The sequence below is a fragment of the Trichomycterus rosablanca genome, chromosome 16, assembly GCF_030014385.1.
Source record: "Trichomycterus rosablanca isolate fTriRos1 chromosome 16, fTriRos1.hap1, whole genome shotgun sequence".
Classification (NCBI taxonomy): domain Eukaryota; kingdom Metazoa; phylum Chordata; class Actinopteri; order Siluriformes; family Trichomycteridae; genus Trichomycterus; species Trichomycterus rosablanca.
The window spans coordinates 17,034,716-17,049,170 of NC_086003.1; the positions used below are offsets into that span (position 1 = coordinate 17,034,716).

At 36.3% G+C, this 14,455-nt stretch overlaps 1 protein-coding gene across 3 annotated transcripts in view; it reads right to left on the reverse strand.

Annotated features, from left to right (window-relative positions):
• sgcd (sarcoglycan, delta (dystrophin-associated glycoprotein)) overlaps positions 1 to 14,455 on the reverse strand; it is a 324,184-nt gene that overhangs the window by 31,334 nt on the left and 278,395 nt on the right. For all 3 annotated transcript variants that reach the window (XM_063011239.1, XM_063011237.1, XM_063011238.1), the window contains exon 6: positions 254 to 326. In XM_063011239.1, coding sequence (XP_062867309.1) covers positions 254 to 326 — 73 coding nt within the window. The remainder of the gene's footprint in view (positions 1 to 253; positions 327 to 14,455) is intronic.

The window sequence follows — 14,455 nt, forward strand, 5'->3', positions numbered from 1 at the left end:
CACTTTCTCCATTGTGGGCTGCAGACCAATTGTCCTTATTTTTGTTAAAGGCTTTTTAGCTACAATATTGTTCTACCTTGTTTAAAACATTCTGCAGGTGCAGGACTTGTGATTCAGTAGCAGTAATGTGATCCACCCTGTTACAGTTTTGGTAATTAGTAGTTTTGTCAAAAGTCACAAATATTGTTCACTTACTTTCATTTAACAAGATTTTTCATTGTAAAATATAAGGTGAGTTAATTAGAGATCTTACCGTAGCTCTTTAAAAGGCTCGGCTCTGACATGTGGGGTCTCCACCGAGTTACTGAACACGGCTCCCTCAGCCCCTGAAAGTACAAAGCAGAAGTCATTAGTCACAGCTGACCAACATGCTAAAATCAATAGACATAATCTTTGAAGTTCTAACATCGACTGCCCACTGGCACAACCCTCAACCCACTGAATTCCACCTTATAACCTGTACCTCAAGCAGCCACACAGGCTGGTCAAGGGTTACTGCTTCAACTTGGATCAATGGGCAGTCATTAATGTGCTACGGGCACCCTGGTGATTATGTATTATTAATCAAAAATGACTTTTTTTAAATAATTTCTAGAAACTGAACCATATACCACAATGAGTAAAAAGAAGACATACGTATTTAGCATTTAAAAACAATCAGCATTAAAATGAATTGGTCATTCTTTCACATTTTGAAAAGGCTTTCCACTAAATCTTGGATTATGACTGCTGGGATACCTGCTGGGATTTGATGGATCCATCTGATGTGATTCATGTGACATTTTTTGATCTTAGACTTGTGTAAAACCTGTGTAAATGGCAAGCTATGGAGACCAAACTCTAAAGCTCCAGTTTAACAGTTCATGTGCTACCACACGGTGTTTACAGTATTTAAAACCTGTTAATAGTTGTGTCTTTTTGTTTTGCCATTTTGGCTGACAGAGGGAGGCGCAGGTATGTCTCGTGAGTGTTAATTCGCTCCAGCTGGAAGTTTTTTCTATAAATCATGGTTTCTCACACTCACACTTGCCAGCTCCTCTGTTGGCAAACCTGCTATTTCTCTGAAGCCATTTTTGGCCCTCACAATGGAACAACCTGGGAAAGTGTATTGCTGGTCCCAATAGGGCTCCCTAACTTATGAGAAATAATATTTGTGAGGTCTGAAAACCAAAGACTGGAGCAGCTTGTCATATTGTTACAACCAGTTGACTTGTGTACAGCTGACAATCCATGTAGCTTTTTAACAGTTTTTACCAGTCCATGTCCTACCAATGGTATTTAAAACCCAGCAGTGAGTTGAAATCAAGTACAGCTGATTTTAAGATGCTTCAACGTTGTACTATTTGCCCATTAAAGTTGTGTGGTCCACCACTTTGCATCTAAACTGATTTCAATCAGCTCTAGAAGGGCAGATATCTGAGATGTTGCTGCTGATGTTTCTCATGTTGCTTTTTTTGGTCGTAGACTTGGGTACATCTGACAAGCTAAACCCAGCAATGAGTATTGAAACCAAGGACAGCTGATTTTAAGATGCTTCAACGTTGTAGTCTTTGCCTATGAAAGTTGTGTGGCCTACCACTTTGTATCTAAAGTGATTTTAATCAGCTCTAGAAGGGCAGATATTTTAGATGTTGCTGCTGATGTTCATGTTGTATGTTTTGATCTTAGACTTGTGTACATCTGACAAGCCATGGAGACCAAACTTTTTAACAGTTTACCATCTCATGCCCTACCAATGGTATTTAAAACCCAGCACTGAGTTTTGAAACCAGGGACAGCTGATTTTAAGGTGCTTCAACATTGTAGTCTTGTTGTGTGGCCTTCTCTTTGCATCTAAACTTATTTCAATCAGCTCTAGAATGGCAGATATCTGATAACCTGACTTGTTCAAACAGTGGCATTTAAAGACGTGTTGAAGTTCAGAGTTCTAAGTCTCGTTTTGTGTACGTGTTACAAAATGTAAATCCAGTAAACAAATAAACAATGAGGTGTTTTCACAGTTTTGGGCATTTAGTGTGTTATTATTTTAATATGGTGCTCTTTAGGATGACTTAGAATATTTGCGAGCACAAAAAGGAAAGGTTTTTAATCAGATCTAGAGCTCTGCTAAAGTTTTTTTTGCCTGTATTTACAGTACAAACATTCTCTTTAGGGACATTCTTAATTTATTCTGCTGTCCAAAAAACCTAAGATCTGCAAGAAAAATATGCACACAAGTGGTACACAACTAGCTCAGAGGGGAAAACTAATTCTTGGAGTGTTAGCCTTTTCAGGTGGATTAGGCAGTTCTCTAATGAAATAAGGTTTGGATGCCAGAAGACAGGTAACAAAAAGTGTGTAAGAGCTGACTTTGCATTATATGGTACTTTTACCTTAACAGTGAGGTTTAGACTGGAATGGCTCACCATAATCAGAGCACTATATGGCCAAAAATCTGTTAGCTTTTTAAACATATACAAAATGTATTATTTAACCAAACTTTAGTCAGGGTAAATTTTTTATGCCTTTATACAGTGGAACATGACATATTAGACTGACCCACCACCACCGACTTAATATTAAATATTGCACAGTATAGTGAAAAACAAACTTTCTAGATCTCCAAAGCTATAACTCATATGTACAAATATACATTTGTGGTAATTTCTTTATCTTTCACTCTCAAACATATATGTATAGCTGTAGCATATTTATTGTCTTATAGTTTTACTTATAAAGCATAAAGAGCCATATGGTTTTAGATACACTACAGTTCCTTTATGCATGGGCTAAAACATAATAGTGATTTAAAACTTAGTGGTCAATCTGGTCAATAAAATATTTATGAAAGCCAATTTCTCTTTATATATTATCTCTATAACAAGGCTGCTGTAGATGAAACTGACTCTTGTCCAGATGTGACAGGTATGCCAACATGTTGCCACATCAGGAATTAGTTTTATGCAGTTTAACTTTTTTTGTATGTCTACTGCTTTTGTAATTTTAATGCATATGTTTAATTAATTCATGACATTATTATTACTAGTATTATTGTTATTATTGTGCTGAATATTTTGCTATTACACAAGTGTTGGATATTAAAGTGTACCATTTTTATGCTACATTCCTCATTACTTTTTACTAATCATGTGTGAGTCTGTATCACTCACTTCTTTAAAGCTGAGTTGTTGTTGCACCTAGATTTTTTAAAAATAGCAATAATGTACAGTTAACCAGGGAAGCTCTAGCAGGGTAAAGATTTGATGAACTGCCTTGTTAAAAAGGTGCAATACTATTGGAGTCCCAAAAACAAGTAAGTGCTTTAGTCCAACCCATTTTCTGTCCAAAGACAGGCTATTTGTGCTAGACATGATTTGTTGCAGTGTAAGGTGATTCATAAAGCACAGTGAGAGACTAACACTGAATTGTCAAGATAGAAGCAAAGCGATTTACACATGTTTTTGACATGTCCTAAGTTAGTAGACTAGTGTTTAAGGTAGTGGACTAGTAATTAAAAAATTGCTGGTTCAAACCCAGCCACTGCCAGGTTGCCAATGTTGGGTCCTTGAGCAAGGCCCTAAACCCTCAATTGCTTAGACAATATACTGTCACAGTTAGGGCTGGGTATCGCCACTAATTTCCTGGATCGATTCGATTCGATTCGATTCACAAGGTCCCGATTCGATTCGATTTCCGATTCGATTTCGATTCAACACAGTTAGGTATATTTGAGTTACATTAACAGGTTTTGTTTAAATATGTACAGATGTTCAGAGAACGAATGTGATAATTGTACAAAGAACAAACATTATTAAAAATATTTGTGTATTTTGTTTACATAAATAATTAATCCAAAACAGAAAACAGTAACATTCATTTGATGAAAGGTTTAATGATACCACGTCCAAACATGCGCATCAACAAGTAGCGAGAGATGAAAGTTTGTGCGCTGATGAGATAAATGAATCTGAGTGGATTTGGCAACACGAGCAGCATGGCTTGTTCTATAGTGAGTTGGAGGTTAATAAATATTTTGTTTTGTAGAGAACGATCAGGTCAGAAATACTGTAAAACTCGCGTGTGCTGATGTATTCTGATAGAAACTATATTGCGCTCCACCACCTGTTTACAACCTCTCCCCTGTGTTTCCCCTCGCTGTTTCTCACATTGATTGAGAGCCGAGTTTTGATCGCAGAGCGAACACCGAGTTCCTCCCGAATCCAGAACCGACCCGTCGCCGAGCGAAAATCAGTGCAAAAAGTTGTGTAGTGGTCATAACTTGAGCTTCTGCCATGCTAAACTGATGTGCAGGTCAGATCTCGTTGCATGAAAAAACACTGGCTGGTCACGCGAAATTAAAGGGGGTAACAGATTTCCATGTGCACCGTAAAAAGGGGCGTATTTAAAAGATCGATTTTATAAACCCACCCCTGGTCACAGTACTGTAAGCCTGGCTAAAAATTGTCAATACTTTGAAACAGGCACTGAACCTCAATATCGAACCCTTTTGGAGTCCACCCAGGGACGTCAGTATCAGTCGCTTTTTGGGGGGTCCTTGCTTTCACCACACTGTTAGCTAGGTGTGCTGTTCTATTTAAGTGGAAACGTAATCTCCCACCTACATTGGACAGATGTGTTTGATCCTACAAGGGTCTCTTGATCTCTTTTGTAAAACATGGGGCCTCCATCCTCGACTATATAAAAGTCAAGATAGACATGTTGGACCCACAGGATTACCAATCCACTGCTGATATTTAATAACTTGCTCCTTGGACAATGTGTTTTTATTTATTTTTAATTTTTTTTTTTTTTTTTTTTTTTTTTTTTTTTTTTTTTTTTTTTTTTATGGTTTGGGTTAAGATTTGGTAAAGCAGAGGAGGGTAATGGGGATGTGGGAATTTGGTAAGCACAATCATATGTTTACACATTACATGTTTTTCTCCTTTGTGGAGTGTATTGATGTCACCTCATTACAAAATTCAATATTGCATGGCTGCTTGAACCCACAAATTAAGTCATGGTATCAAAATTTCAGTAATGTAAATGCTGTAATAGAGTAACATTGAACCTTCTTTTCAATGGCTTTAACAGGTAAGCAGTGATAAAAGGCTAATCTACAACTGGGCTGTAGTAACTAGGTCCTCACAAATTCATGTGCTACAGTTCAAATATGCTAATGATCACCCCAGGGAATATAATTAATTAAATAACATTGTGCGAGCTGCCGGAAGGACAAGGAAATAGTTTGCATAATAGGAACTGGTAGAGGAATGTTTGGTGAGTTGGAAGAGACACACAACTGCATTAATATTAATAAGAAGAAATTGCAATTATTTTATTCACATACTCTGTGTAATAGATGTCTTACCTGATGAGTTCTTAAATAGGTTTGTAAACTGTATAATTAAGTGCTTTATTGTATGCGGTGACTCCTAAAGCGACATTACATTGACTATTTTAAATTGATTTATGCTTGTGTGTACATCACACCAGGGTTGCTGTTGTCCAGAGTAAATAATTTTTGACTTCTAACACCAGCCGCTGACTGTCTGCCCCATTAGAAGCCAGCCGCATGCCCGACTTCAGTGTGCAATGCATTCAAACAATACCCCGGCGCTTCCTGCTGACACCCAGTAATGTGCCGGCGATAAAAGTCCATAAACAGATTGAACGTATGATCGATAAAGCCATTTGAGTTTTTAGTTTAACTTGCACACGCCGGACCACCCAGAAATTATTTCATCAATGTGTTTCCATAACGTTGGCCATGACCCCTTCCATTCACGGTCTTTGCTCTTGATCAATCGGCCAAGTTATGAGGCGTGCAGCCATATCTATCACCGGCCTTACACGGCCTCGTAAAGATTCACCTAATGGCTTTCTCTGGAGGCTGAGAAAAACACAGCCATGACGGACAGCAGTAGCCACCCAGCGAATGACAGAAGGCGCTGGTTCTGCCCTACAAGGCAATAATTATCTTTGTATATGAGCAGCTATTGTAGAGAGCATGACCACAGAGCTTTTTCTTTCTTATTTTTTCTTTCTTTCTTTGTCTTTTTTCCTCTGTCTGTCTGTCTTCTTTCGTTATGTCTGTCTGTCTGTCTTTCTTTTGTCTGTCTTTATTTTTTCTGTCTGTCTCTGCCTGCCTGCCTGCCTGCCTGCCCTACAATGAAATCTTTGTATTTGTGCAGCAATTGTAACTGTCTTTCTTTTTTGTCTGTCTGTCTGTCTGTCTGTCTGTCTGTCTGTCTGTCTGTCTGTCTGTCAAGGCAATAATTATCTTTGTATATGAGCCGCAATTGTAGAAAACATGACCACAGAGCTTTACCTTTTTTTTTCTTTCTTAGATTCTTTGTCTTTCTTCCTCTGTCTGTCTGTCTTTCTCTTTTTTATGTCTGTCTTTTTTTCTTTCTGCCCTACAAGGCAATAATTATCTTTGTATATGAGCAGCAATTGTAGAGAGCATGACCACAGAGCTTTTTCTTTCTTATTTTCTTTCTTTCTGTCTGTCTTTATTTTTTCTGCCTGCCTGCCTTCCTTCCTTCCTTCCTTCCTTCCTTCCTTCCTTCCTTCCTTCCTTTCTTTTTCTTTCTACCCTACAATTAAATCTTTGCATTTGTGCAGCAATTGTAACTGTCTTTCTTTTTTGTTGTTTGTCTGTGTCAAGGCAATAATTATCTTTGTATATGAGCCACAATTGTAGAGAACATTGTCTTTCTCTTTTTTATGTCTGTCTTTCTTTCTGTCTTTCTTTTTGTCCTACAAGGCAATCATTATCTTTGTATTGTTACTGTCATTCGTTTTTGTTGTCTGTCTTTTTTGTCTTTCTTTCTTTCTTTCTTTCTTTCTTTCTGCCCTACAAGGCAATAATTATCTTTGTAGTTGAGTAGCAATTGTAGCTGTCTTTCTTTCTCTTTCTTTCTTTCTGCCCTACAAGGCAATAATTATCTTTGTAGTTGAGTAGCAATTGTAGCTGTCTTTCTTTCTCTTTCTTTCTATCTGTCCTTCAAGGCAATAATTATATTTGTATTTGAGCAGCAATTATAGTTGCAGCAATTAAATATTGTTGTCTGTCTTTTTTTCTTTGTCTGTCTGTCTGCCTGCCTGTCTTTCTTTCTTTCTTTCTATCTATCTGTCCTACAAGGTAATAATTATCTTTGTATATGAGCAGTAACTGTAGCAAGCATGGCCAGAAAGCTTTTTCTTTCTTTCTTGTCTGTCTGTTTTTCTGTCTGTCTTTCTTTTTGTCCTACAAGGCATTCATTATCTTTGTATTTGAGCAGCAATTATAGCTTTCTTTCTTTTTTGTTGTCTTGTCTTTTTCTTTGTCTGTCTGTCTGCCTGCCTGCCTGTCTGTCTGCCTTTCTTTCTATCTATCTGTCCTACAAGGTAATAATTATCTTTGTATAGTGCCAGTGATAGCTCGGTGGTTAAGGTACTGGACTAGTAAACAGAAGGTTGCCGGTTCAAGCCCCGCCACCACCAAGTTGCCACTGTTGGGTCCCTGAGCAAGGCCCTTAACCCTCAATTGCTCGTTGTGTTCCACTCACTGTGTAAGTCGCTTTGGATAAAAGCGTCTGCTAAATGCTGAAAATGTAAATGTAAATGTATATGAGCAGTAACTGTAGCAAGCATGAGAGCTTTTTCTTTCTTTCTTTCTTTCTTTTTTACTGTCTGTCTGTCTTTTTGTCTGCCTTTCTTTTTGTCCTACAAGTCAATCATTATCTTTGTATTTGAGCAGCAATTGTAACTGTCATTCATTTTTGTTGTCTGTCTGTCTTTTTTTTCTTTCTGTCTGTCTTTCTTTCTGCCCTACAAGGCAATAATTAACTTTGTATATGAGCAGCAAATATGACAGCAAAGCTTTTTCTTCTTCTTTTTCTTAAAATTAAAGTTCCTTTGCAGCAAACTTCTTAAACCATGACTTTATTGACCTGGTCTTGTGAACAGTCGTGCTGGAACAAGAAATTATCTTCCCTAAACTGTTGTCACAAAGTTGAAACATATGGGTATATCCATTATATTAAACGTTGTGTTTTAATACCTGATTTACACAGTGTAGCAAAACCAAAACCTACATAAATATGCTGATTGGTCTCCTTCAATCACATTATAGCCTGTCAGCTAGCCAACTGGTATTGATAACCTTCCTTCCACACACACACACACACACACACACACACACACACACACATTATAACAGTCTACGAACCAACCAAACATCTTTGTAGATGTCAAGCATTCAGGCCTATTTATAATATTTTTCTAATGTATGCTACTTTTTGGGCTTAGATGTTTTATATATTTTTTTTTTCATAACTGCCCAGTCCCAGTAAAAAAACTTAATGTACACAATAGAAATATTTAAAAAAATATATACAAATATTTTAAGTAGAGACAAAAATAGAAATGTAATATAAAGTGAATATAATGCGCATAAAGTGCAGGCTAGTGTTGTGCAATTTGAAGTTGTGACTACACGTGCACATACATGGGCTCTCTCTTACTCACACACACACATTCATATATTCATAAACCTACACTGTCTATATTGGTATAGGGTGTAGTAAATCCTACTCGCTATTCTGATTGAAAGCCCAAAAAGCTTGTGCCAAAAAGCTCCTCCTCATCCTCTTTGTTTTGGCCTTTAAGAAGCAAAATCTCTTTCCTGACTGCAACAGGAAGAAGAGTCCATTTTTAGGATGCCTGCAGTCCTTTATTGTTCTCCTAGCAATGGACCAGCATCTGTACTCATGTTTGTTCAGTAATTTGTTCAAATTTCAACTTAATTTAATCAGGCAATCCACCAAAAAATAAAACCTTACAGTTAAATAAAGTAGAATGATGGAAAAATCTGACATTTATATAAAAAAGTAATTGTTGATAAAGGGCGGCACGGTGACTAAGTGGGTAGCACTGTTGCCTCACAACAAGAAGGTCCTGGGTTCGATCCCCAGGTGGGGCGGTCTGGGTTCTTTCTGTGTGGAGTTTGCATGTTCTCCCCGTGTCCGCGTGGGTTTACTCCGGGTGCTCCGGTTTCCTCCCACGGTCCAAAGACATGCAAGTGAGGTGAATTGGAGACACTAAATTGTCCATGACTGTGTTTGATGTAAACTTGTGAACTGATTAATCTTGTGTGTGGTGAGTGGCTACCGTTTCTGTCATGAATGTAGCCAAAGTATGGAGCATGACGTTAAAATCCTAATAAACAAACAAATGTTGATAAAGATAGAAATTCCTTCTTTATATAAAAATATCCTCACAATTTCTAGTTCCATTAGATTAATACTCAGGACTGCATGCCATCCATTAGCTGCACTACAGTGTGCTGTGTCAGACCCGAAATGCTGCAGGTGGCCAAATGTGGGAAAATTGCAACTATCTGTCAGAAGCCAGCACAGTGTAATTCCAGACTAAAATTACACCAACTTGTGTCCAGCTCCCCAGAGGGGTTTTTACTGTGCAAGTGACTCTTTCTGAGTGAGATGGTAAGATGTGTAATTTAGAATGGAATATTTTTGGGCTGGGTGATGTGGTTATATACTAACTGACAATATAATAATGTCTACAGGTAGAGACGGGTAAAGCTTTGCTGTGAACTGTCACAGAATAGTGCTGCTTATTTCATATCCTCCGTACATAACGACTTGATAGAATTTCCATATAACAGAAGTGAGGAACCATCACCATATGAACATGGGGACAATTATCAAACTCTTGTACCACATTAGTTTAAGTACTGTACATTTCTTAAAATGCTAAGTGTAATAGTGGTAGCATCACTAGTTTGAGTCTAGGTTTGAGTTTGGCATCTTTAAGCATCTGGTTGAGGTACCGGTAGACAAATACAAAGAGTATAGCATGATCCTCCATATACAAAATCTATATTTAAGAGTGTAAGGGTGTATACACTATATACTGTATGTGACGTTTTATGAACTCAGTGTGCACAATTTCTAGACTTACATTTAAGTTACCAACATGAGTTTGGTTTGCAAGTTTACTGAATCGACTGACCAGGAGTCAGAACCAAAAAGATCCAAACTCATGATTGTAGGCACTAAAAACAAAACAAGTTTTGGAATTTATACCTCCAACAGAAACTGATTAGCTTAATAATCTAGAGTTTGTTCATTATGAATGTTTTATTTATCTAAAGATAACAGATGATTCAAGCTAATGACATCATTTATTGATTATATTGTATATATTATTGAAACACATTACCCTGTTACATATAACTAGTTAGTGATGTTAGCTGGGGTGTTATATCTGTATTATATCTAATACAGTAATTTACTGTATTGGTATGCTTAGTATATGTTCAACACAGTAAGTGTAGTTAGCATGAAACATTTATTACCTACCTACCTACCTACCTACCTACCTACCTACCTACCTACCTACCTACCTACCTACCTACCTACCTACCTACCTACCTACCTACCTACCTACCTACCTACCTACCTACCTACCTACCTACCTACCTACCTACCTACCTACCTACTTACTTACGACCCACCCTTCCACCCATTTTTACTTTCAACCTTGTCAAATTTCTCCTTGTAACTTGCAGAAAACCCAGCCTTGACCAAAGACAGCCACAGACTATCTCGGCCCCTCTGATACATGGCGTCACTTTTTACTGTTCCCTTTTACCTCCTAGAGTTGGAGTCTCACAGTGAGCCGTACCTGGTATGGAAAAATACTACACTGCTCCATGTGCCATCTCCCTCTCATACAAGTGCCAGTGTCCAGCCAACAGAGGCTATAATTGCAGCAGCAATGATAAAGCCCTTCTATGTCCCTCTCTTAGGTGCCTGGCCAGGTTAATAGCACAGCTGAGATTCGAGCTTGTGGTCTCAACAGTAGTGTGCTAGTGTATTGGTCTGCTGCGTCCCTAAGCACATTATTATTATTATTGTTGTTGTTGTTATTATTATGATTATGATTATTTATAATTATTAATAATAATAACAATAATAATAATGATAATAATGTTGTCATAATTATTATCATATTATTATAATTATTAATATTATTTTTGATTTTAATTAACAATAATAATGATAATAATAATAATAATACAATAATAATAATAATAGTAATTACTTATTTTTATCATCATTATTTTTAATATTATTATTATTATTGTTATTATTATAAAAATAAATTATCAATTATTATCAATAATAATGGTAATATAATAATAACATTAATAATAACTTATTTTTATCATCATTACTTTTATTGTAATTATTATGTTTATTATTATAAAAATAAATGATCAATTATCAATACCAATAATATTAACAAAAATAATATTAACAATAATAATAATAATTATTATTATTAGAGTGGGCATTAATTATGACTGCAGCTTTAGTACATTTACTTTTGCAAGTTATAGTTTGTAGCGTATTGTTATTATGACATGAAATAACATGTACTTTGATAGAAGATTTTGGCTATGGTACCTATCCCTAGTGGAGTGTTACTGCATGCCTTAATCTACTGCCTATGTCCATGAGATCAGCTGCATATGTAGTCCAATAAGTGCAAAAAAGGCTGTCAAGTACCCAGGGTCACCCAAAGGGTGCTTGTAAGTGGAAGGCTCTCAGTGGGAGACTTGATTAGCGTGAGTGGGTGTAAGTTTTAGAAATGAAGAGGCAGGATTATGTTGTTAGGTGGTGAAACCTCCTCACAGTTTTTCCCATCTGGATCATTCAACCCAAGCAGCACGCACACACTCAGGAAAGCAAAAGTCTTTTTGAGATAACATCATCTGCAGCAATGAGGCTGTTTGTCACACCCACCGTCAGCATAAAGCACTGGTCTGTTTGCAAGAGAGTATGTGCTCTGGAAGACAAAAAGACCTGGTTCACCCTGATGCTCATTCACACCAGTACCACAGTGTGCATGTGTTTTCTTCTTTTAGCTGTGCCCTTGATTTGTCCTTCCTAGCTGGTATGCAACACTATAAAGCAGGGATTTTTTTTTTACCATGTGGCCTGTGGTGTGTTTTTTTTGATTCCTAAGAAAGCAAATGCAAAAAAGTCTGGATACATTAGGCTTTTAAATAAATACAGAAAGACCTTGGTGTAGAGTTCAAGCCCCCAAATTTGAGTCTCAGTAATACTACCAACTTGGCCAGTTACTCAACAGACACAACTAGTCTTGTCTATGGGAGGGTCTGAAATCAACTCTGGATGTTGAAGTAGAAGTGGCGGTTTTATGTTTTTGATTTTAGCCTGTGTGGGGGTGGTGCATGTGGCTATGGGGGAGTATCTCAGGATAAAACTGGGATTAAAAGGGGTAAATAAATAAATAAATACATAAATAAACCAAGCATAATTGAAATAAACTAATTATTTATAAAATTGTTAATAATCTAATTAACAATCTGATTTTCTAATATTGTTTTTTAATACATTGTAATGAATTGTTGAAAAAACTAGTATTATTATATAATTGGGGTTGCCAGGTCTTACACTGTTATAGCAGGTTTAGGATAAAACAGTGACTTAAGTTAATTCAAATTTTTGCTAAAATCTGGCAACCACCTGTATAATTGCACGCACTGTAATAAATTGTTTTAATACATTGTAATAAATTGTAAAATAAATAAATAAATAAATAAACAAATAAATAAAAAATAGTGTTATTATAGAATTGGGGTTGCCATGTCTTACACTGTTAAAGCAGGTTTAGGATAAAACAGTTACTTAAGTTAATTCAAATTTTCACTGCTAAAATCTGGCAACCACCTGTTTGATTGCATGTATTGTAATTTTTTTTATACATTGTAATAAATTGTAAAAAAAAATAAAATAAAACTATTGTTATTATAGAATTGGGGTTCCAGGTCTTACACTGATATAACAGGTTTAGGATAAAACAGTGACTTAATTTACATTTTCACTGCTAAAATCTGGCAACCACCTGTTTGACTGCATGTACTGTAACCAATAGTTTTGTTTTTTAATACATTGTAATAAATTGTAAAAACAAACAAACAAACAAACAAAAAATTACTAAAGAATTGCGGTTGCCAGGTATTACACTGTTATGGGAGTTTTTAGGATAAAACAGTTAATTCAAATTTTTGCTAAAATCTGGCAACCACCTGCTTGATTGCATGTGCTGTAATAATGTTTTTATACATGGTAATGAATTGTAAAAAATAGGATTAGGTCTTAGATCTAATTTTTACTGCAAAAACCTGGCAACCACCTGCTTGATTGCATGTACTGTAAAATTATTTTTGTAATACATTTTAATATATTGTAAAAAAAAAAAGCAGGTTTAGAATAAAACAGTGACTTAAGTTAATTCAAAACCTGGCAACCACCTGTTTGATTGCATGTACTGTAAGTCCCCACAGCCACCCCATTCCACCCCCCCCCCCTCCCTTTAAAGTGTCTAAAATATGTAATATTGGAATCTCATATGTTGTTCATGCTCTGTTACTAGTAAAATCATCAAACCAGGTGTTTAAAAAGACAGATGTGAGGTGTTTTGGTTTCAGGTACTTAAATTAATTATGGAATTATAATTTACACTTAGTGTCTTAAAAGCCAGTTCAAAGTAAATCACAATTTCTGTCCCATCAGTATGAAAATGATAATTTGTGTTGCTAATTTTGGGATTTTGACTGCAGCTAATGCTATAAAGGTCAAGCTTTAAAGCTACTTAAAGTAATTTGCGACTTGAGAATTTGTCGTACATCATTGAATTTATTTTCTCCCTAGTGTATCTGTGCTGTAAATCTGCAACTGAATACGAAGGTTATTGGTCCAGCAATGACATAAAAAGGTCTACATTTTTACAATGATCTTGGCTCTTAATGACAGTGGAAGTAGAATGATCAGGTCCTAAAACCCTGTTATCTTTTGTCAAGTGTCACTTCATATGGGGGCTCATATATCTGTACATGATATGCCATAAAACACAAGAGCAAGGCTGAGAATCTAATCTGGCATGGTGAGTTATTGTTAAGTCTCCAAGATGATGCAGCCAGGTAAAGCAACGGATTAAGCATAACTCCCTGACTTTTATGGACGCCTATCATTTATTTACGGTGGTCACCTGACAGGGAGCAAATGGTCATTTTGCCCAGCACATTTTCTATTCAGTCTTAATAATAGTCCTTATGTCTTCCTTAAGGAAATCTCCTGTTCCATAATTCATAGATTGTTAATCCTTGGAGCCAAAATACAGTGGTCATCACAATAAGAATGTATTAGCATAATGCCACAGATATTACAGCCCTTGGCTTTTTAATGTAGTGTCTGGTGTGTGTTGGTCAACCCTATTTGACCAAAGTTTGGACAGTTTGGGTGATTTAGCTATTATAAAATCAATTTTATAAGTTTAAATAAAACTGCTTTCGTCTGAGGGAGGGTTGGAAATCAACCTAGTTTGGATTTGGTGGAAAGCAAAAGTGGCAAATTAATGTGTCAAATGGAGGTGGGTT